The 22,783-nt window shown below is 39.1% G+C and overlaps 1 protein-coding gene across 5 annotated transcripts in view; it reads right to left on the bottom strand.

The window, feature by feature from the left end:
* Nucleotides 1–810: 810 nt before the first annotated feature.
* Nucleotides 811–22,783, bottom strand: part of LOC128619275 (AP-1 complex subunit sigma-2) — a 39,387-nt gene continuing 17,414 nt past the window's right edge. For 2 of the 5 annotated variants that reach the window (XR_008387906.1, XM_053643349.1), the window contains one exon: nt 8,549–11,096. Coding sequence is in view for 4 of the 5 variants with exons in the window: in XM_053643349.1 (XP_053499324.1) it covers nt 11,091–11,096 (6 nt within the window). In the remaining variant the exon portion in view is untranslated. Of the gene's footprint in view, nt 3,824–8,548; nt 11,097–17,223; nt 17,934–22,783 lie in introns of those variants that run through there. The other 3 variants (XM_053643345.1, XM_053643347.1, XM_053643346.1) reach the window with 3 other exon arrangements.

Here is a 22,783-nt window from a genome sequence, read left to right as displayed (position 1 = left end):
ATATATACATATATACATATTGTGTATCATAGAAATGTCTTCTAGAATCATAGCTCCACATAATAATAATAATAATAATAAATGTTTTTTAAAAAACATTGTTGTTTAGCAAAGTATGTATAATCATTGAAATGGTGATGTTTTCTGTGTTTTCTGAGATGTTTATCCAACATTTACGGAAGGAGTCTCCAGTGTCAGCACTTAACTAACTGTGAGTAAATTTCCCTCCACATGAAACACAGACAATGTTGCACTTTCCAGCTTATCGAGAAAGTACCGATGTAACTATTAATGGATAAAACATACAGTGTGAGGTATTTTAATTTAAAAAAATGTAATCAATGTAATCATTGTGGTATAAGAGGAATAAAACACTTTGGGAAGTCCTGTTTTAGGAAAATAACCAGCTTCAACACAACAAAATCCCCAGTGTTGATTTAACACCCAGAGTGTTGGATTTACACTCTACAGTATTTATATAAGTCCATCGGAAACTAAATGAACACTCTAGGTGTTAATTCAACACTAGGGTTTTTACTGTGAAGGTTTTCTCTTTGCTTCGTTTTCATGATAAGAGCATGAGCCAGTTTCTTTTCACCTACAAACCCCATGTTGTATTTCCATCATCAGGATTATGACTGCTGGTGGAGTAATTGCTTTCGGAATGCTTATGTGGGAAAGGTTACGGTTTTAAAAAAAAAAGAATTCAATCAATGACAACTCAATCTAGTGAAGAGTGAATGAAGGAGATTTCCTTAAGAGATGGAGAGAATGCTATTAAAGCAGACACGCACCCGAACCTCTTTTAAATATGTGTAAACAAGTTTTATTCCATGTTTGAGCCACAAACACAGCAGGACAGATTTACTTTGAACCACAACATGTAACAGATTTCATCCATGTGGAGATGGATGGGTGAAGGGTGAAGGAATGAAGGAATGTGGGCCGTACAGACCAGATACAGAAAACGTCACAGCGTCACAGCTTTACTGGATGTCGGTGATCAATATGAGCGTAATATACGTACGCTTTATATACAAATATGGCATAAAACAAAGTAAGTACTGATCATAAATGTATAAAATAAAATTAGAATAATAAATGTATAATAAATGTGTAATAAATGTATCAAGTAAGATAAAATTTTGAAAAGTGTTTCTGGACCTGTAATAACTGTATAAACAGAAAGGTACTGTAACTTCTTCCTTTGCATTTTTTGCCCTGATTAGATCCGCCTTCAGACAGAACAGAGAGTGCATCACGGTTTTTCATTTTGTTTAACAAGTAAATGAAGAGAGATCGAGTTTAAATAGAGAGTGGCTCGTAATGTTTAGGTCACAATTGTAATTCACATCACGGGCTCTAAAAGGGACAAACTGCTCCTTTAAAACTGAAGAGTTACAACATTAAAGTGTCAGTTGACTATCAGCAGCTTAACACAGTGGATCATCGTTGCGTTAACGTGTTGTGTTAACATCGGGAACGTTCAGCGCTGTGAAGTCGATACGTCTCTTGTGCTTCCTGCCGCAGCCGAACTCGCCGAGGTGAACTAAAACTCTGCTGCTGACACATCATGTAAACTGATATAAAACATAAACGATAAACTCTTTGGTTTTGTGAATGAATCCCTTTCTCTGTCTTTGTTGTTGTTATTGTTGTTGAAATTGTGGTGTTCTTTTTTTCTGGTTTTTAATTTCTAAAGTGTACTTTCTAGAAACTTCTGATCTGTTCTGTTCTTTCCAAGTTGCTTTAAGTTGACCTCTTGGGCCTTTTCCGTTTACTTATTAAAGCACAGAACCATGATGTGTTTAACAAAGAATTTGTGCCACCAATCCGAACAGAGTATAATGTCAAAGTGGGGGGAAATAAATCCATACCAATAATTATTTAATTCATTCATAAAAAAAAAAAAAAATTTATTGAAATGATTGAAATTTGAGGTAGATGTGTGCGCACGACTTAATTTTTAAAAAAAAAATAACTCCGCCCACTTCTGCTATTATTAATAATTTGTACCTGCGTATAAGATTTTCCTATGAACTTCTGCTGCCTTTAAGTCCTGTTGGGAATGTCGTAATTACAACACACATTAACATCACCATAATGTCGGAACTATGTCGTGATTGCAGAAATCAATGCAAAATCAAGCAAACGCCACACTATTTGGAGAAGCTGGTAATTTTTGATAATGACCACAGATTCTTTTGCAGATTTGGGCCAAGACGCGTCGCGTCATGTGACGACATGAAATGCATCATCAAACGCGCATTCAGCCAAAGCCGTCTTCAGCATTTGCTGGTTCTAATAAACAAAATACCGCATAATGAAATCTAACATGACCCTGACTGAGATGAAGCGGTCACTGAAGACGAAAGAATGCGTGCAGCACGCAACATGACACAAGCACTGTGTCCAGTACACTCCCATGTTAATCAAAATGGCTCCTAAATGTAAAATAATGAGAGTGAAAACTGCCCACTAAAGCATAATTTTTTTTTTTTTTATCCATCCCACAGGATCCCAGTCTTGATGCACACAACTAACTTGAGGTTAGAAAAAAAAACATCAGTGCATAAAACAAGGACATAAAAAAAGTTTGATATGGTTAATTTCTTGGAGCATCCCAAAATCCATGTGTGAAATGATATACTGTTCACAAACATCCAACTCGAGCATGTTCGCCACAAAAAAGGTACAGATACTCCATGTGCACTGGTCATACAGTTTATACAAAGTGAAATGATTTACAATCACACTATCCAGTGTCACCCAGATGAGGATGGGTTCCCTTTCGAGTCTGGTTCCTACTTTATGACGTCTCAGGGAGTTTTTCCTTGCCCTCATCACCTCTGGCTTGCTCATTAGGGCTAAACTGACATCCATCACCATCATTAAAAGCACTATATAAGTAAAACTGAATTGAACTGGACTTACCCAAAGAGGTGAAGGACTCCCCCTCTCCCACCACAAACCCAATTTGTTCACCTTGACATTATAGAGAACTGATTGAGTAGCAAAAATTCTGTTACCAGAAAATGTTGGGAGGAAAAAAACCTAAAAATAAATCAAAACTTTAGCCATGTTTTGTGAAGATTCTTTCGTTTTGTACTTCGTGCTGACTGTGTGTTTTAAATCAATCATCGCACACATGGCCATGTTTCAAAAAGATCATTTGTAAATAAATTTGGACGCATATCATCATCAGAATGATTCTTAACATTCGATTCCACTTTCGAACGCTTCCCTTTCCGAGTGTGAAAGAAAGGAAAATGATCCGGCTTCCGGGACGCCGCTCACGTCTCTTAGCTCCATGTGGAATATAAATATCGCTTTATTTTCAATTTTAACTTCCTGGTTCCATGCTGTAATTCAATATAATATAAAAAAAGCACTAAAATAATTTTTTACAGGCAATAAATGTGTGTGTTATACGTTTAGCCTTTTCTAATAATGTGCAGAAGCAAAAAAGATCGCGATCGATGATGTTGAATACAGAGTGTAAACTTGAGCTGATCTTAAGGCTGAGTTAAGGTGAGGAAAGATGTTTTCCTGATGAATCTGTACAGTGCTACATTGTGTGTGTGTGTGTGTGTGTGTGTGTGTGTGTGTGTGTGTGATGTTTGAAGCACACAGATAGAGAAAAAAAAAAGAAATAATGATGGATGAATTGTCAAAATACACCAAGGTATGTGTGGGTGCTACATCTTTAAACAGACAAACAGTAGGTGTGTGTGTGTGTGTGTGTGTGTGTGTAAGACGTGTCCTTCTTGGCCATTTAGGTGAGTCCAATCTCCTCCAGAACACTGCGAGGGGTCTCTGCTTCCTGAAGAGGGCAAAACAACAGCAGAAGCTTTTATCAGTGATTTTCACACACACACACACACACACACACACACACACACACACACACACACACACACAAACACACACACACACCATGACTGTGTTCCAATACTCTAACACAGGGTGTGTCTCATGTCACCGTCATATCCAAGCTGCAGTTATTTCCCTTGTATATGGACTACAGGTGTAAAGATCGGATGATTCGGATCGCTGCATCAATTTAAAAGGCAACGATTTAAATGACTCAAAGCAAGAAGGATAAATAGCTACTTTAATATGTAGCTAAAAAGTAACTGTAAATGTGTAAATAGGCTAGATGGGTGATTTGAATGTAATGCTGATACTTAAAATATTCATTATGTACGTCATCATAATTCATGTGTATGTATATATATATATATCCAGGAAGTCCACGGGATGTGTGTATCAGTATAATCTAGGAAGCATGTTAAGTACAGGTGAGTATTGGAACACAGCCCTGGTTTACTTGGATTGGAATGGAGATTATCATCAGAGACTTCGTTCACCTACCTGACACTGCTCAAATTCAGGATCAAAGGGTAAGTGAATGAAGTGAGAGGACACGGACTCAGACTCAGACACACATGAACAGTTGGAACATTTTGACGTGTGTGTAACGAGAGACGTGATCAAACAGAATGTTCTGAATTTGCTTTGAATGATCCAAAAATAAATCGTGTGTGGGCATGCTACGTGACTCAGAAGAGACGGCTGACTAACTCGGAGAGGAGCGATTAAAGCGTGACAGAGAGGAGAGGAGAGGAGAGGAGGAGACGCGAAAGGACTACACTCTCAGAAAAAAAGGGTACTATACTCCACCTTTCCTTGTGTACCTGCATCGTTCACCTGGAAACCTGGATAAAGTGTCACTATCAGAAAGATTTAAGATACACAGTCGGACTGTACTTTAAGTAAGGACAGGTAGCAAAGGCGTTTGCTTGAGGGTCTTACACTAGTGACAAGGAATGTTCCAGTTTAGTAGCCTTTTTTCCCTCTAAGAGTGTACAAACACACGTGGATGAGTGATAAGAAGATACACGTGGGCTGGTGAGACACAGAACACACATCACACTTACTTTGGCATCCTACACATTGCGTCAAGCACAAAGTAAAGAGAGAAGTGACTGATGAGAAGAGAGGTCTCTGTCTAAAAGCCCGAAGGTAAACCAAGCTAATCCGCTAATCCAGGTTCTCGATTCAGGAATCCATTCGTCACACTGGCTGAGAATTCCGCATCGGAATGTGAACGCGGATCAAAAATCAAAGTTAGAATCAGAATAAAAATCTGAATCAGAATCAAAATTAGAATCAAAATTGGAATTGGAATAAAGAAACAAAATCTGAATCCGAATCAAATTAGAATTGGAATTAGAATCAGGAAAAAAAACGATCTGAAACAGAATCAAAATTAGAATTGAAATCAGAATCTGAATTAGAATCAAAAGCAGGAAAAAAAGAGAATCTGATTCAGAATAAAAATTAAAATTAGAACCAGAATCAAAATTAGAAGCAGAGTCAGAAAAAAGGATCAGAATCAGAATCTGATTCAGAATCAAAATTAGAATAAGAATCAGAATTAGAATCAAAATCAAAATTAGAATCAGAATCTAAACTTGAATTTGGAATCAGGAAACAAAATCTGAATCTGAATCAAATTAGAATTGGAATTAGAATCAGAAAAAAAGGATCTGAAAGCGAATCAAAATCAGAATCAAAATTAGAATCAAAATTTGATTCAGAATTATAATCAGGAAAAAAAATCTGAATCTGACTCAGAATCAAAATCAGAATCAGTGTCACAATTAGAATCAGAACTAGACATGTGTCATTCAGATTCAATTCATTCATCTTCAGTAAGCGCTTACACCCTAGATGGTGCAGCAGTCCATCACGCACACATACACACACACACAAACACACTTCTAGGGGTAATTTAGAGTATCAAATCCAATTCAGTGCTAATACTGACATGTTTTTTAGGAGGTGGGAGGAAACCAGAGAACCCAGAGTAAACCCACACATCTCAGGATCGACCCCCAGTCCCTGGTGCTGTGACAAGGCAACACTACCACCTGCCATATACACATACCATTTACATTCTAATCAGTGAGACTAAAATGTTTTTATGATAACTGTACAGCTCAACATCACGGTATCTGTTTACAGCTTTTTTATTGATGGGGAGGAGCCTAAAATTACAAACCGCTCCTTTAAAATGGGATTTATGAGATGCTTACTTTTAGTAATATTATATATATATATATATATATATATATATATATATATATATATATATATAAAACTTTTTCAGATATTAACCTGCTAGACTTACCTAGTTGTTCATTTGTAAGAATGTGGTACACATAGAAATAAAATTTGTTGATAAATTCGATATAGATATGTCATGTCCCTATTATGCTACACCACCAAACCACTAAATCATCACAACCTTAAATTGAACCACAACACGTTCTACGTCTCTGATGACTCGGCGCATGAATCTTCCCTGCTTTTCACTCGCTGCTGTCAGCTTTGGTGCATTCAACCCATTTCCACAGATCGATTCCATCCTCAGCCTCTCATTCTCACTCAGACAGGGTTTTTAATGCTTGGCACTGAACATGTGCATCCATCGCTAAAAGGGCTGAATCATTCATGACTCGCTGAGCTCTGCAACACCTCGATGCATCAGCAAAGCGCATTAAAGTGACTCCAGAGTTTCAGGAAGGGCAGCAACCTGCAGAACACTGAAGGCCATTTCGACAGATTCGTATCTACAACAACAGCATCAAGATTTAAACAGGGAACAGAGCAGTTTCCAATTTACACAATTACCATCCCAAAAAGAATCATTTGCGAAATTATTTAAAGAAATGCTTTTAAACTGTAAAATTTTTTAAATGTTTTTTTTTTTTCTCCACTTAAAGGTGCATTAGGTAAGATTAGGTCTCCAACAGTAGGTGGAGTCGACATTTGAATGATTTTTGAATGTCCCAACCATGTTCACGAAGCTCCGGCCTCAGGATCTACGGTGGCCTGTAGAGTGACTGACGGGAGGTCTGTCCACACCCGACCAAGCATTTTTCCAAACGGGTTTTCTTAGGCACTAAATATACTTGTGCTGAAGCCACAGCTTAATTTTTTTTCAATTATCTATATAAACTGGAAGATTATCCAGACTGCTAGATTGTTAAAAAGTGGTGGCTCGTCCATAGGTGTAAACACGCCTATCAACAAACGTTGATCTCCTTAAAGCCCTCATTCACAACTCATTACCTGCTCCATTTGAGTGACCAGTAATTCATTGATCTGCTTGTTTAGAGGTTGCGCAACCATGGAGCAGAGCGGTTTAGCTCCATAGTTATTATTGCACCTAGTGGTCAAAAATGGGAACTGCAAAATAATTTTAATAGAGGGCCACTGGGGTCCGAATCATGCTGCCCTATGCTCGCTCTATTAACGTTTTCAGTGGAGGACAGGTTAATGACAGGGTTGCCAGAGTCATGTTTTATTATTATTATTATTATTATTATTATTATAACAACAAATTGGCCAATATATTGTTTCATAGCTAATACTTGTAATGAAATTGAATAGATTTTTGCAAACAAAGCCAACGTGTACAGTGTGTCTATAAAGGTACAGATACATTTCTATTGTCAGATATACTGCAAAGATTGGGAGATGGAAAAACAGGGATTATGAAGAAGAAAATACCCGTAAATTAGAGATGCATGTGCACCACAGTGACCTTGTTGTTGAGAAAAAGGCTGAGGAAAAAAAAAGAAAAATATTTATGTCTCCCTTTTTACAGTGTCCATTTTTTCAGGGTAGTTTTCAGGTATTTTGTATGGTTTTTGAGGTGTAGTTGAGCTGGACACTTTATATAGTTACTAACGTGTCTTCGAGCTGTACTTTGCATTGGACCGTGTCACTAATCGGCAGTGTTTTGCTCTACAAAACAAGCTCATACAAGTCAGCACATTCCAGTCAGAAATTCAAGCGAATGCAGATTTCTGCCACGACTCTGTGAAAGTGTTGCTTTCTGTTTTGTTTTTATTTGGCCAACTTGTGTGCTTCTTTGTCTTCGTTTTACACAAACTCTCTGATTCACTAGTTAATGCGAGCACCGTCTAGGAGTCTTTAATCTATAGGTTTAATAATTTTACCGTCTGAGTCCTCTTTTCTTTGACAAAGCACTCTTTTAGAGACGTGTTAGAAAGGGAGAGATCTGAGAGAGACGAGTTAATAAGTTCCACAAAGATTTTTCCTTTTCGTATTTAAGTGCTATTCTAGATCTTATTTGGTCTGCAGCAATAATAGCGATTAAACTGTAATAAAACATAACTGCAATAAAAAATAATAACTCCAAGCTAAAAAGAAACTCAGGACATTTAAGAAAAAAATTAATAAATAAAAAACAAGAAACTGGAAAGTGCAGTCCTTCCCATGGTGGAAAACTTACTGTCTGTTACAAAGCACTCACACTGGAGACTCCTTCCATAAACGCTAAATAAATAATTATACCTTTTTCTTTGTCAAGAAACAAAATAGTTTTTATTTTTCAGTTTATTATTTGACTTGCCGCTGTTATAGAAAATGAATCAACACCTTCGAACCGATCAGATTTGAAAATTTGTTAGCGTTGTGCTATAAAATTCTTTTCAGAACCATGAACTTCAAATCAATCGAAATAATCATCACTTTATTCGTCTTTGTTAACAAAACAGATTCCGACAAAACTAATACAACTCTGCACACTTGAGAAACAAAATCGATTACGTTGTTGATTATGCTGTAATCTTGGAAATTATTTCCTAACACAGGCTGCTACACTGTGCAACTGTTTCAACCAGTCCTTCCAGGATTTCGCCATTTTGCGATCGCAGAAATGAACGCAAAATCGAGGAAACTCCGCAGTCTTCGCAGGAGCTTGCAATTTTTCAAAATGACCGCAGATTCGGGCCGAGACGCGTTGCGTGACATCATCACGACACGCGGTCCGCCAAAGCCCCCTTCGTTTCACGTGCGTCGAACGTGAACACAGCTAAAAGGTCTCGTTTACTGACAAACATCACTGCGAAAGACTGCGCGAAACAATTTCGTGCCAATTTCAATTTCGCCAATTTAAGTAGTTTTCCGCATCGAAAAAAAACACACAAAAAAAACTACACAAGTTGCATCGCAAAGTTTGAAAAAAGCCGCAGCAAATTCAAGCATTTTTGGCCGCAACAATCAAAAAAATAACTAGGCAAAATCCTGTATGGGCTGTTTCAATAATCGTATTACGCAGTTATTCTTCAGTCAACCTTTCACATCATTAGCATTGCTCACGCTACAACACTTTACATGAAGTTCAAACCTGATTTCCTCCTGATCTGTATTCAAATTCACATTTCTAACAACAGTTATATTTGCTGAGTGGAGGCACTGGGTTGCCAGATTGGATTTCCTGTCTATTAATTTTCTTTTTTTTTTTTTTTTTAACATTTGTCACAAATATACACTCATCATGTCCATCAAAACCACAGTTTGTTATTGCAAAAAAAAAAAAAAAAAAAAAAAATCAAGTTAGCTATGAAACATGCTAGATATGTAACGCTTTCAGAAATACCTCAATACCTTTGACCCAAACTCCAATCAACCATTTACACGTCACATTTTAGTGTTCAGGCATACTATAAACACTAAGCTGACTAAACGGTATAAGGCTGGAAACAGTCCATTCTGGCAACCCTGTGATGTCTACTAGCTCTATACAAATACAGACATGCAGTATAAACACAACATATACTGACTGACAGATCCTCACCATATTCTCAAGAAGTCATGAGAAAATCAGAGTGTTTTGAAATATTACATATACTCGACAATGTCTCGTCCATAACGTACAAACAAACCTTCCAGCATAGTAAAGGAAAAAAACAACAACAACAACAAAAACACTTCACCCTGAATCATGTTGAATATGTTTAGACTCTGGTGTGAATTTCTTGGTTGGTGCGGTATTTTTGTTGTTCCTGTGAGAAGTTGGCAGCCGCTCCGATGTCACCCGAAGACACTGTTATTGCTAGCTCAGTTATGGATCTCAAACCTAAGTGATAACGTTCAGGTTTCGGTCCTGAAAACGAAAAGAGTGAGAGTTTCTATTCTCGCTCGCCGTTTTTAAGACTTCAACGTCATGTTAACGAGAAATCCGACGTATAAACAGTGGAGACGCTGACGCAAACATTGGACTCAAAGGTCCAGAATGCAACGCAGCGATACGAGTTACGGTACACTCGACTTGGCTAGTTAGAGATCTACGAGCGCGATGGAGTTTACAGTGGTATTGGCATGAAAACTTTGGAAGCTGATCTGTTTGAGCAGAGAATATAAATGAGAGAGCAGGACGGATTAAAGGACTAAAGCGCTGCTCCATCGGTCTCTTTAGGTAGAGCTGACACCAGTAAAGATCACATGTGAATTAGATATACTGATAGGCGCATGGTTCAGGGTGGATTTCTACTTTTAACGTATAAAAGTATACGGGTGCATTGAGTTTCTTTCAGAAGCCTGATCTTCAGAATTTAAAACCTCTACACAGTGCATCAAACATTCAACGTTACAGAAAGGGTTGGTGGAAAATTGTTTAGAATGAAAACAAAAAAAACAAACAAAAACACCAATCATATGATTTATATTCCAATCATACAGTAATAGATTTGAACGATGCAGGCTGGATAATGTGGAAAAAATGACCACCAGGGGGAGCTCTCACTGATTCCACACAGGTACAGGTAGACGAGGGATGAAGGTACACAGGAGTGTGTGTGAGTGTGTGTGTGTGTGTGTGTGTGTGTGTGTGTGTGTGTGCGAGAAAGAGAGCAGAGAAAAGGAATGTGGCAATGGGTGTATGGTGAATGTGGCATGAACAACACACACACACACACACACACACACACACACACACTGGATGACGATGAGACTGGAGACCCAGAGATGCTGCATTCTGATAGGACGGTGGTGGAAGAGGAAGACCAGCAGGCACACCATGCAAGGGGGAGGGGCTCAGCATGCATGACGGGCAGCCACCAACAGCCAATCAGTACACAGGCACGTTAAAGTATTCATGTCTGGGCTGGGGAGGAGAGATGCAAAAAACACACACACAGACACACACACACACACACACACACAGACAGACACACACAACTCAAAACAGAGCAAGCCCACAGATAAACACTTCATACCTGAAAGAAGAGAAGACAACATGCAAGCAGAACGAAAATATGCGCGCACACACACACACACACACACACACACACACACACACACAAACACACACACATTGTAAAAAAAAAAACTCCACAACAAGAGATAAATAGCATGCTCTAACAAACCTCCTTATCGTTCAGATCATGAATTATGATCAAACCCGTCAGGAAAAAATTTAATTGAAATCCTATCACATAAATTCCACACCTCCATGTACAGAAGAGTTTTACATACTCATACACCCACACCCACCCCCCGTCTCATCATGTTCTGCATGTCAATTACACTGTTGCACACAGCCCCCTTTGTTCATGCAACACAGAAACACACTTTTCCAGTGTGTGCGTTATATATTTCTATCCAGAGTCTATCCCGGGAATGCTGGGTGCGAGGTGGGAATACACTCTGGATGGGGCATACACACACTCACACCTAGGGGTAAATTAGTGTAACCAATCCACCTACCTTCATGATTTTGGGAGGAAACCAGAGAACCCAGAGGAAACCCACACTGACACGGCAATACATGCAATATACGCCGGTCTCCTCCCCAACTCCAAAGACATGCGTTGTAGACTGACTGCCATTTCAAAATTGTCCACAGTGTGTGAGTGTGTGTGTGATTGTGCCCTGCGATGGGTTGGTACCCCGCCCAGAGTGTCCCCCGCCTTGTGCCCGAGTTCCCTGGGATAAGCTCCAGGCTCCCTGTGACCCTGTGTAGGATAAGCAGTACGGAAAACGGATGGATGGATGGATGGATGGATGGATGGATGGATGGAAGCTGAACAGTACAGCTCCTAAATTTATGTCTCTTGTTCCTCCTAAATCCCAACCCTTATTCTCACTCTGACTGGCTGATCGTACCCAGAAGAAGAAAAAAGGAGAGTTGAACTTTAGCTGCGGTTTCAATGAGACTTGGCAAGGTTTATTTATTTTAGCAATGTCATTAACGCTGATTTTTAGATTAGATGAACACTGGACTAATGTTGAATTCACGCTCCAGTTCTCTACCATTTACGCTTTCTTTTCCTTATTCGGAGTGTGCGTGTTACCTGACAGCGGCTGAAACCCTGCTGTGCCTTCCGAACTGAACCGATTTATAGTGTTTGAGGGGAAACTCTTAAAATGTTTAGACAGTGAAAAAGACAGATCAAGGATCTGGAGTGAGCTGAAGAGGATTTAACAACAATTCAAACCTCTACTACTTGTGCTAAAGAGCCTCTAGAGGGAAAACCTGCCAACAGAAGAAAAAAAAAGAAAAAAAAACAAACAGAGATTTTGCTATTTAAGGGGATTCTGTATAAGCACTTTAGGAGTGTGACTGCTACTTGGTGACGGTTGTATAAGACAGGGGGTGATCTAAGCTTCTCAAGGACACACACTGTGTACGGAGTGAAAGAAGGACTCTAGAGGACGAATCTGCAGCTAAACATGAAGCGTACACCGTATTCACCTGAGCTCCTTAACTCTGGAACAGACCGGAAGCCTCGGCCGAAGTGTTCGGACCCTTAACTCCTACAGGGTGGACATTTTACAACAGACAAAACATCAAATCAGCATCTTAAGACTATAATGCAGGATTCTGCAAGAGTTCTTCAGCTCCAGGTGGAAAATTCCCTCTCACCCCACACATAGTTGAGCAAAGCATGACTTGGACATGTTTGGTGTTTTACGAAATTTCACCTATTAAAAAAATTTGTTTATCGTACACCTCATCGTACAGTCTGTTATGGAATTCGGCCACAATCGTGTTGTACAGTGCGACAAGTACTAATCTTAAAAGACCGCAAAAACAACGCAAAAATAAAGCTCACATACATGTTTGAGTTTTGTTTATAGTGTGTAGAGATTACATTAATTCACTAAACCACAAATCGCATCTGCGTGACATCACTGAAACACTGAAAGTAAGTAAGTAAGTAAATTTTATTTATATAGCACATTTAAACACAGCAAAGCTGACCAACGTGCTGAACAGAGTAAGAACTAGTTCGATAGAAAACAGAATAAAACCAAATAGAGACAGACAATAGTAAAAATGAGATTAAAGCACCTGGGGGAAGAGATACGCTTTCAGCCTCTTTTTAAAAATGCTAAAAGAAGGTGCAAGGCGGATGTCCATAAACGAGGGCCGACAACTGAAATGAAAACGCTTCTATCCCGCTTAGTTTTTAAACGGGATCGAGTGACATAAAAAAGAAACCTATCAGAAGATCTTAAAAACCTGCTAGATGAATGTGGTGTAAGAAGATCTTTGAGAAGGAAAAGAAGGAGCTTGATCATTAAGTGTTTTAAAGACAAACAACAGAATCTTAAACTGGATCCTAAACCAGACCGGGAGCCAATGGAGCGAGGCTAAAATTGGGGTGACACGATCATATTTCTTTGCCTTGGTCAACAGCCTTGCAGCTGCATTTTGAACCATTTTGACCGATGAAGACTCCAAGTACAATGAATTACAAAGATCTAACCGCGACGTGATAACGCACGGATAACCTTCTCACTGGATCTGGTTGGAGGAAGATTTTACGTGAGAAAGACTTTTATAACTTCGTTATTAGAGTCAAAGCCCCATCGTACGATTAACATGTTTTCGCCAAACCTTTGCTTCGATCCAGCCTGAAGAACGAAGGAACGTTGACTAAAAAGTTTTTACGTGTGTAAATATACTCATCCAAACAGATTTCAGATTAATTCCCAAAGGAATGTCTCGGGAGTCCGATTTTAATTAAGCCGCAAGCACAGCTATATACACTGAAGCTTTCCCCGCTGAGGCCTGAGTGTGTATGTGAGCTGTTTCTCTGGAATCTTTTTTCAGTGCATTCAGGTTGCTGATGGATTTAGTGCTACGGGCTGAGGTGATACAATATCAAAGGGATGGAAAAAAGAAAGCGTTTTGGTTTTTTTTGGATGAAGGAGTAGGGGGAGAAGTTTCGTTTCGTTTGAAGATTGTTTGGAGAAAAAAACAACAACTAAGTGCCTAGACCTTGAAACACATGAGCTAACTGAAACGAGCTAATTACGAACTTGAGAGTGACTTGTTGACTCGAATGTAAAATATTAAAGGAATACTCAAGTGTTTTTCGACTTAAACTCTAACTAGACCGACTAGAACTATTACATGGTGACTAAACAAGAAATGTGCGAGGATGAAACTCCATAACAAAAAAGTTAACAACACAGGTTTTTTTGTTGTTGTTGTTGTGTTCATACGCCATCAAGCCCACATAACCCACGATTCACAATCTCTAGTCTATGAGAAAAAGTCCTAGAGAGAGAGCTGAATTAAATGTTCAAAAGTTAAGTCAATATTTACATGGGGAAAGTTCCTCGTATTCAGAGTCGTGTCACGCACCTGCTCTACTTTCAGATTATTACCTGTCTGTGGTTCAACCTCCTTCAAGGTTGCCAGATTTTTCTTGACTAGAAGACAGGGTTTTTTCCCAAAAAGATTCTATACCACCACCTTTAAAACACAAGCACTTGAATTTAAGCATTTAGGAGTGGACAAAATAGAAATAAGAGATCGAAAATGAGATAGCAAAAATGTTTTTTCTTCCCCTAATAAACAATAAAAACTAAGATTAGTACAATTACAAGCACTGAAATAAATATAGGCAATCTAGTGTTGCCTAGTCGTAACGATCAGAAAAAACCTCTGCAAAATAAGATGCTGTCTCAGCCGATGTCATCCATGCCAAAAAAAAGGTTACTTTTATGATAAATTGTAAATACATATTTACATATGTACTCAAATGGCATAGTTGTTTTGAGTGTATTTACAACCCAAAACACAAAGTTCAGCATGACATGCGGTGGTTACATCAAACTGTCAGACAAATCGATTTAAGTTCAGGGTCTTAACTGAGACATGCCTCCGTTTTAATCCAATTCCAATCCAACCATTTAAATAGATTTTCTATTCAAATTCCCTTATAAGAGTTCATCACTGTATGTACATAATATGCCTTTCAAACGAGCTTCTGTTGTATTTCTCATTTAAACTACATCAAACCCTACACCGGAGAAGCGTAGCATTCAGAGACAGCAATCAGTCTGTCTGTAAACTCAGACCAGATCATGTGGGTGAGAAGAATAACACTGCTATGACTCATAGCCAGAACAAAGTAAAGATAAAGTCCCGCTAAATTAAAATGACACCAGACAGAGAGTCAAACACAAAAGATTACGTAGACTTAGGACAAAATGAAATGATATAATCAACTCAAATGTCAAATTTATATCAAGACATTGGGTTTCAGAGATGTTCCTACACGGTCAAGAGGAACTTGGGACAATAGTGTGTGTTGTTAGTGCATTCTTTAAATCAGGTCTAGATACTGAGAGGACGAGGGCAAAACTACCCATGGGGGATGCAAACTTTGCACTCAAATGCAAGTTTAATACCAGGGTTTAATCGCAGGTGCTGATAATGTGAGCTAAATTGTGTGGGAACGTCTCACTGAGCTGAACCGTTGTACCATCTGGTTAGTGGGTCCACACAGTATTTAGCAACACAATGCACAATACGGGGGGGGGGGGAGATAGAGAGAGAGACATACATCGAGATAGAGAAAGAAAGTGATGGAAAGAATGAGAGAGACAGAGAGAAAGAGAGAGAAATAAAGTGATGAGGAAGGAAAGCGAAGGAAAGACAGAGAGAGGGAGTGAGAGGAAAAGAGTGAGGGTGAGGGAAAGACAGAGAGAATGAGAGGGACAGAGATAAAGAGAGCAAGGGAGAGAGAAACAGAGAGAGAATTAGAGAGAGAGACAGAGAGAATGAAAGAGAGAGAAAGAGAGCGAGAGAAACAGCGAAAAATAAAGTGAGGGAGAGAAGAGAGAGAGAGAGACAGACAGACTGAGGGAGAGCCAGAGAGAGAAAGAGACAGAAAGATTGAGAGCGAGAGAGAGAGAGAGACAGCGAGAATGACAGAAAGAGACAGAGAGACAGAGAGAATGAGAGCGACAGAGAGAGGGAAAGAAAAAGAGAGAGAGACAGGCTGTCCCGACTGTAAACATGATAATGAGCTAATGACTGATTTGATGGCGCTTGCTGAAGGCCATCTGAAGCCTCATTAGGCTCAAATAACACCAGCAAAGACAGAAGACAGTTTCTGAGCTCATCCCTTACACGTGTAACAGAGGAGGAGGAAAACACCAGGAAACATCTCTAAAATAGTAATGTAGTAATAAGAAGAAGAAGAAGAGAAAAATAAAAATAATCTTCAGTTATATCGCAAATTTCACATTTATTTTGCGGCTCGATGTGCTTTAATGTGTGAAGTTAAAAAACTGAAACAAAGAACCAAAACTAAATAAAACAGGAAAAATAGGCAAATAATAAAAACACAACAAATAACAACAGACGGGAAAAAAAATGGGACAAACATAGTGAAAGAGAGAGACGGAGAGAGACACTGAGATAAAGAGAGAAAACAAGAAATAAAGCGAGACGGAGACAAAGAGAGATATAGATATAGAGAGAACGGGAAAGAGAAAAAACGAAAGAGAGAGACAGAGAGAGAGAGAGACAAACAGATAGAAATGGAGAGAGAGAATGAGAAAAAGAGAAGAGGGTGAGATTTGAGATAGAAATAGAGATCGAGAAAAAGAGACAAAGAGGGATATAGAGAGAAAGAAGGAGATGGAGAGAAAATGAAAGGGAAAGAGAGAGTGAGTGAGAAAGAAATAGAGATAGAGGATGAGAAAGAAAGCGAAAAGATGAAAGACAGATAGAGAGAGCGAGAGAGAAAAAGAAGGAAAGAGAGAAAATGAAAGAGAGAGATAGAAGGCAAAGACAGATGGAGATACTGAGAATGAAAGAGAGAAAATAAAATAGGGAAAGAGTATGAGAGAGAGAGAGAGAGAGAGAGTGAGAGAGTGAAAGAGAACAAGAAAGAAAGAAAGCAAATGAGAGAAAAACAGAGAGAAAGACAGCAGTCAAAGATAACATAGGCAAATAACAAAAAACGCAACAAATAATAGCAGTGCCAAAAAAATTATATAATAAAAGGTGTAAGAAAGAATAAAAGGACAATCAATAAAATAATATAAAAGCAAGATGGCATAAAAATAAAGCTAAGTTATATGTTAATGTGAAAAATCTGTTTATTCGTTTTATTTGTAATCCAGTGTTTTCATCAGAGCCTGACGAGCGTTTAATGGGAACGTGTTCCAGATCTTTGGTGCGTGAAAACAAAAAACAATAGACCATCATTCTGCTGAAGAGAGGAGAAGAAAACGTCTCCTAGACTTTCAACACACTTGTTTTCAAAAAGGCATGATATTATTATTTTTATTTTTTATTTTTCCGCTGTGTTAGAGATGCTGTAATCTTTCAGCCATGTTAGTTCAGTCATCAAGCATTTGGTATCAGAGAACATCACGGCAAACCCAAACTCACAGCGTCTGACTGCAGAGCCACGAGCCGCTGTGAGAGGAGACCATTAGGAAGGGGAGGTGATGAAGTTGTATAGAAGATAAAATCATCTAGAAAACTTCAGAGAGGGTTAATTTCACCTACAGTTGCCTACACACACAGTTTATTAATACGTTACTTGTCAAGGATGTAGACACGAGTGTTTTACTGTATATACTCTTTAAATTATCAGGGCTACACTCTCTTCCCATAACAGCGATGTAGCGTCTGCAGTCCGAACGCTCTTCATGCGTTCACTCTCTGAATTTCTCATGCCAATGGACCAATCAGATCAAGCAACTCGAGTTATTACCAGTAAGCAGGAAGCGGCTGGGACTTCTCCCCTTTATAAGATCTCATCATTGGCCAAACCACCCCAGTCGTCAGTCTGGCTCTATAAACACAAAATCCACCAAATCAGAGGGCTAATCTCACTAAATCCACCCAATCAGAGGGCTGATCTCACTAAATCCACCCATTCAGAGGTCTAATCTTACTAGGTCCACCTAATCAGAGGACTAATCTCACTAGGTCCACCCAATCAGAGGACTAATCTTACTAGGTCCACCCAATCAGAGGACTAATCTCACTAGGTCCACCCAATCAGAGGACTAATCTCACTAGGTCCACCCAATCAGAGGCCTAATCTCACTAGGTCCACCCAATCAGAGGACTAATCTCACTAGGTCCACCCAATCAGAGGACTAATCTCACTAGGTCCACCCAATCAGAGGCCTAATCTCACTAGGTCCACCCAATCAGAGGACTAATCTCACTAGGTCCACCCAATCAGAGGGCTAATCTCACTAAATCCACCCAATCAGAGGGCTGATCTCACTAAATCCACCCATTCAGAGGCCTAATCTTACTAGGTCCACCCAATCAGAGGACTAATCTCACTAGGTCCACCCAATCAGAGGCCTAATCTCACTAGCTCCACCCAATCAGAGGACTGATCTCACTAGGTCCACCCAATCAGAGAGCTGATCTCACCAAGTCCACCGAATCAAAGGGCTGATCTCACTAGGTCCACCCAATCAGAGGGCTGATCTGACCAAGTCCACCGAATCAAAGGGCTGATCTCACTAAATGCAGCCAATCACAGGGCTGATCTCACTCAGTATGAGGAATAATGGGTTGGGGCAAATTCTATGTGTTTGAGCAGAAATAAAACGCTCAACCAGCAGCATGTTCCTAACCAGAAACCTGTTTGTTAAAAGAATGCTGGCTGTGTTCTATATTGCTCTGCTATACTACACTAATATACTGCTCTACTTATACTGCTCTACTATTTTACTATATTATTCCAATATATTGCACTACTATACTCTAATGTTCAATGAAATTCCTCTGTTACACTGCACTACTACACCCAAATGTTCTATTTTATCACTCTGCTTATCCTACACTACTATACTATACTACTATATTAGTAGAGTTCTATTATATTACTCAGCAGCCTAACTAGTGCTGCAGTTTAAATCACTCACTTGGAGCCATATTAGTTGTTTTGTCCCAAAACACAACAATTCAGTAACTCTGTGTCTTTTTGTTTTGTCTGTGGCTCTAACAGTGCTTACTAACAGTACTGTAATGAAGCATAAACTCCTGAAATTCAAAAATCGTTTCACTTGCATTGAATATTTGTTTACCTACCAGTCTTGATATTTATAATTTGTATGAACAAGCACTGTGACTAATATTTTTATAATTGGTATTTGACCTTTGGTATTTTGTCTGAGACACTACTTGTGTTTAACATCCAGGTGCTCGTAAACCTTTGCCCGGCAGTGTACGCTAATGTTTAGAGCAGTATTACATGTGTGCAACTCTCTGCTTCAGAGCTCTGACGGGCCTCGGGCGAAACATGTCCAGCCATGCTCATCTACAACCTGCCTCTTCGATTAAAACACAACCCTAGTCATTAGAACAACACGGAACTGGTCTCAGGTGAGCAGACAAGGGCAACGTTTACTAATAGGTCTGACAGAAACCCCCCAGTGTCCCATCGAGCTGCATGCTAGCATGAGCGTTGTAAATGGCTGGAAGCTTTTTAAGCATTCTCTTTCTCTCACATTTGGGTCATGGCTCAGTGTGTGGCTGCTGCACACAACACGGCTTTGTTTCCCGTCGCGCCTTTCCCTTGAGTTCCTGTCACAATGCATTCCTGAAATCAGCATCATGTGACCTGCTGCACCGTACTGTGGCTGGGCCTCGGCATGGCCGGAGTCGACCGCAGTCCAGATCAGGAATTAGGCATCAAACATGATTATGGTTTTGGGAAAATAATTCTTCAGTGAAACAGGGCTTTCGTATATACTACTACTATACGGAATCAGGATTAATATTATTTACATAATAATATTACTTGACACAATTAAAAAAAAAATTCAAGTATAAATATTACGTAAAGTTAAGTTAATAGCTAGTATGGAACTAATAGGGGTGTAACATATCATTTGGAGTATAGCGTATCATATTGAGATTACATTACAGTGCGCCAAAGAAAGCTTCATCTGCGTACCTCACGTACATCACCCTTTTGGTAGAGCAAGACGAAGGCACATATTCATTGTATTGTTACACCACTAGTACCTAAAGTATCTAACTCTGAGCAGCTCTTCCTGGAGGTCAGCCATCCAGCCCACTGTAGTTAAAGTGATTTAACACACCTAACACGTCCATTCTGAAGTGATGAAGTCTAGCATGGGATTTAGAAATAAAGATTCTCACAGCAGACTGACGTCAAGCACAGTTACTATTTCAACCTCGAAGTTAGTGCGTTCTACTTCTGGTCAGTTTATACTTATATTTAATGTTGTGGAAACATCAGTGAAACAAGTTCAGTCCTGTTATCACTTTAGGCTACGTCCACATTAATCCGGATAGATCTGTAAACTGCATTTTTGTTTTTAAAACACTCTCTGTCTACACTGGCGTTTTCAACCATTTTTTCCAGAAAATGCTCGTCCACACAGGAACGTCTGAAAATGCTCACGTGTACGTAAATACGTAAGAAGCTCTGGCCTGCGTCATTTCCGTCATTTGAAAACGCAATCTGAAGGTTGTACAAAGTGCCATTAATCTTTAACAACGCTATCAAACTGGATAACAGGCACAACGACTGCAGTAAAACATCGTCCACCATCTTGTTTTTTGTCGAGTTGAACGGGTCACATGACTGCGCAACATGACTAAAAATACGTCGTCGTTTTTGAGTATCCCTGTTTTTCTCAGTCCACACTACAACGCGAAAACGGCGTTTTCGAATTTATCCACTTGGGAGAGTGTTTTCGAAAAGCTCTATTTTCGCCAGTCAAAAACGCAGTCTTAATAAAAAGCGACGTTTTCAAACTTATCCGGATTAACGTGGACGTAGCATTACACAATCGTTCCCTCAACAGCCTTGATTATTTTTGCTCTCTTGATGCTGGGCATGTTACTGACACTGAAACTGGAAAAACTGGAAAACTACTCCATCCTGAAGACTTTCCTGTGGTGGAAATCCTACTGATTTCTAAAACACTGACACTGGAGTCTCCTTACATTTCCTTACATAAAACTTCACCATATTAACAAGCACATGTTTTTGGTTCATTTGTTTATTATTAGCTTTTGCTTAGTGTGGTGCGTCCACCATACAAATCCCTGTGCATTTGCAGTAACGTGTGCGTTAATATAAACCTGTGATTTGCTGTTACAGAAAATTACTCAACAACTTCTGACCAATCAGATCCAAGAATTCAGTTTTGCTCTGGTATAATTAGTAACTGCGACTAAAATCAATAAAACAGCTGAAAGTAACGTTGCGCCAAATAAGCTATTTGATGTAGGTAACAACTTAAAGTTTGGGAATTAGTATTTGACCTCGTGAACAGTAACCCCTAAATGAAATTGGTGAAGGTTTGGTAATGCTTTATTGCTTAATCTTTAGTATCTGTTCTGTGGGGGTCCAAATGTCTGAGAGCACTAATGAAAATGCTTCTATTTTGCATTCTTTCTAATTTAATGCAACAATTTTCATTGCAAATTATATTATTGACAACAACTTGAGTGAAAAGTAGAACCTTTTGAAAATATCGATATGAATTTCTTCATGTCTCAATAGATCAAGATATCGAACATTTACGTTCTTTGTTTTAACCGTTTCAAAATTCTAAAATCCTTCTGCTTATTTCAGTGTGGTCTCAGACTTTTGGACCTCACTGTACATGTAAGCGACTGTCTGCCAATTAAAATGCCAGCTTTGACATTTTAATGACACTCGTGTTTGCTCTGAATGACTGTTACTTTCGTTACTTTCTTACTGCTAAGGGTAGAGCCTTCGAAGGGAGTATGGTGCAGACATGATCACTTCAGCATGGACCACAGCTGTTCATTCTCAAGACCTTAATTAGATGGAATAAGCGCGTTACATCAGCCTGGTACTAAGCTCTGATAGAGGGCAGATCTCCAGGAACAAGGCACACACCCTGATCTGTATTAGCCCTTCCGTTTAGATTCAGAAGAGATGCCACATGCCAGCAACACTCAATAACCTTCCCGAACAAAACTCGACCCATTCTGACTTAGCCCATTTATGCCAAAGTCGTGCTACTAATCAGGTCATTTTGTGATTTCATTGTACATTTAAAAAAATCATTTAAAAAATCCCCACCCGGTAAGTCAGCAGAATTCAAACCAGCTCATGTTTCATGCTTTAGACCACAGCACTGTTGAATTCTCAATTCTGATTGGTGTTGATTACTGTAGTTTTCTTTAACACAAGCTCTGACAGTTCTTCTACTGTAATTCAAATCACAAGGTTTATATTAATACGCTCGTATCTAATATGTTATCATTTCTATAGTAACCGCTTACGCAGAAAAACCCCAAAAAACTCAGGTAATCCTCGATAATTATATTTTTGGATGGAGTCTCCAATGTCAGGGCTGTTTAACATTCAGTGTTAGGTATTCAGACAGACACGGTTATGTTGAGCGGATGAAAAAAAAAGTATGAGCCGTCGTTCTTTAATTAATAATAAAAAAAGAAAAATTATTCTTGGCAACTTGCTGTGGTATAAGAGGAATAAAACACTTCTGGACATGCTGATATTGGAAAATAATCGACTTCAGGGTGGTAACAGTATATCCACTTTACATCCAACTGCAGCACGCCACTCTGTTGATTATTTTCCTAGAACGGCACACCGTCATGTGTTTGATTCCTTACTAATCATCCCTAAAGTACAGTGTTGCCCCC

Source organism: Ictalurus furcatus, chromosome 15 (assembly GCF_023375685.1).
Source record: "Ictalurus furcatus strain D&B chromosome 15, Billie_1.0, whole genome shotgun sequence".
NCBI classification, from domain to species: domain Eukaryota; kingdom Metazoa; phylum Chordata; class Actinopteri; order Siluriformes; family Ictaluridae; genus Ictalurus; species Ictalurus furcatus.
This window is presented reverse-complemented; position numbering and strand designations above follow the sequence as displayed.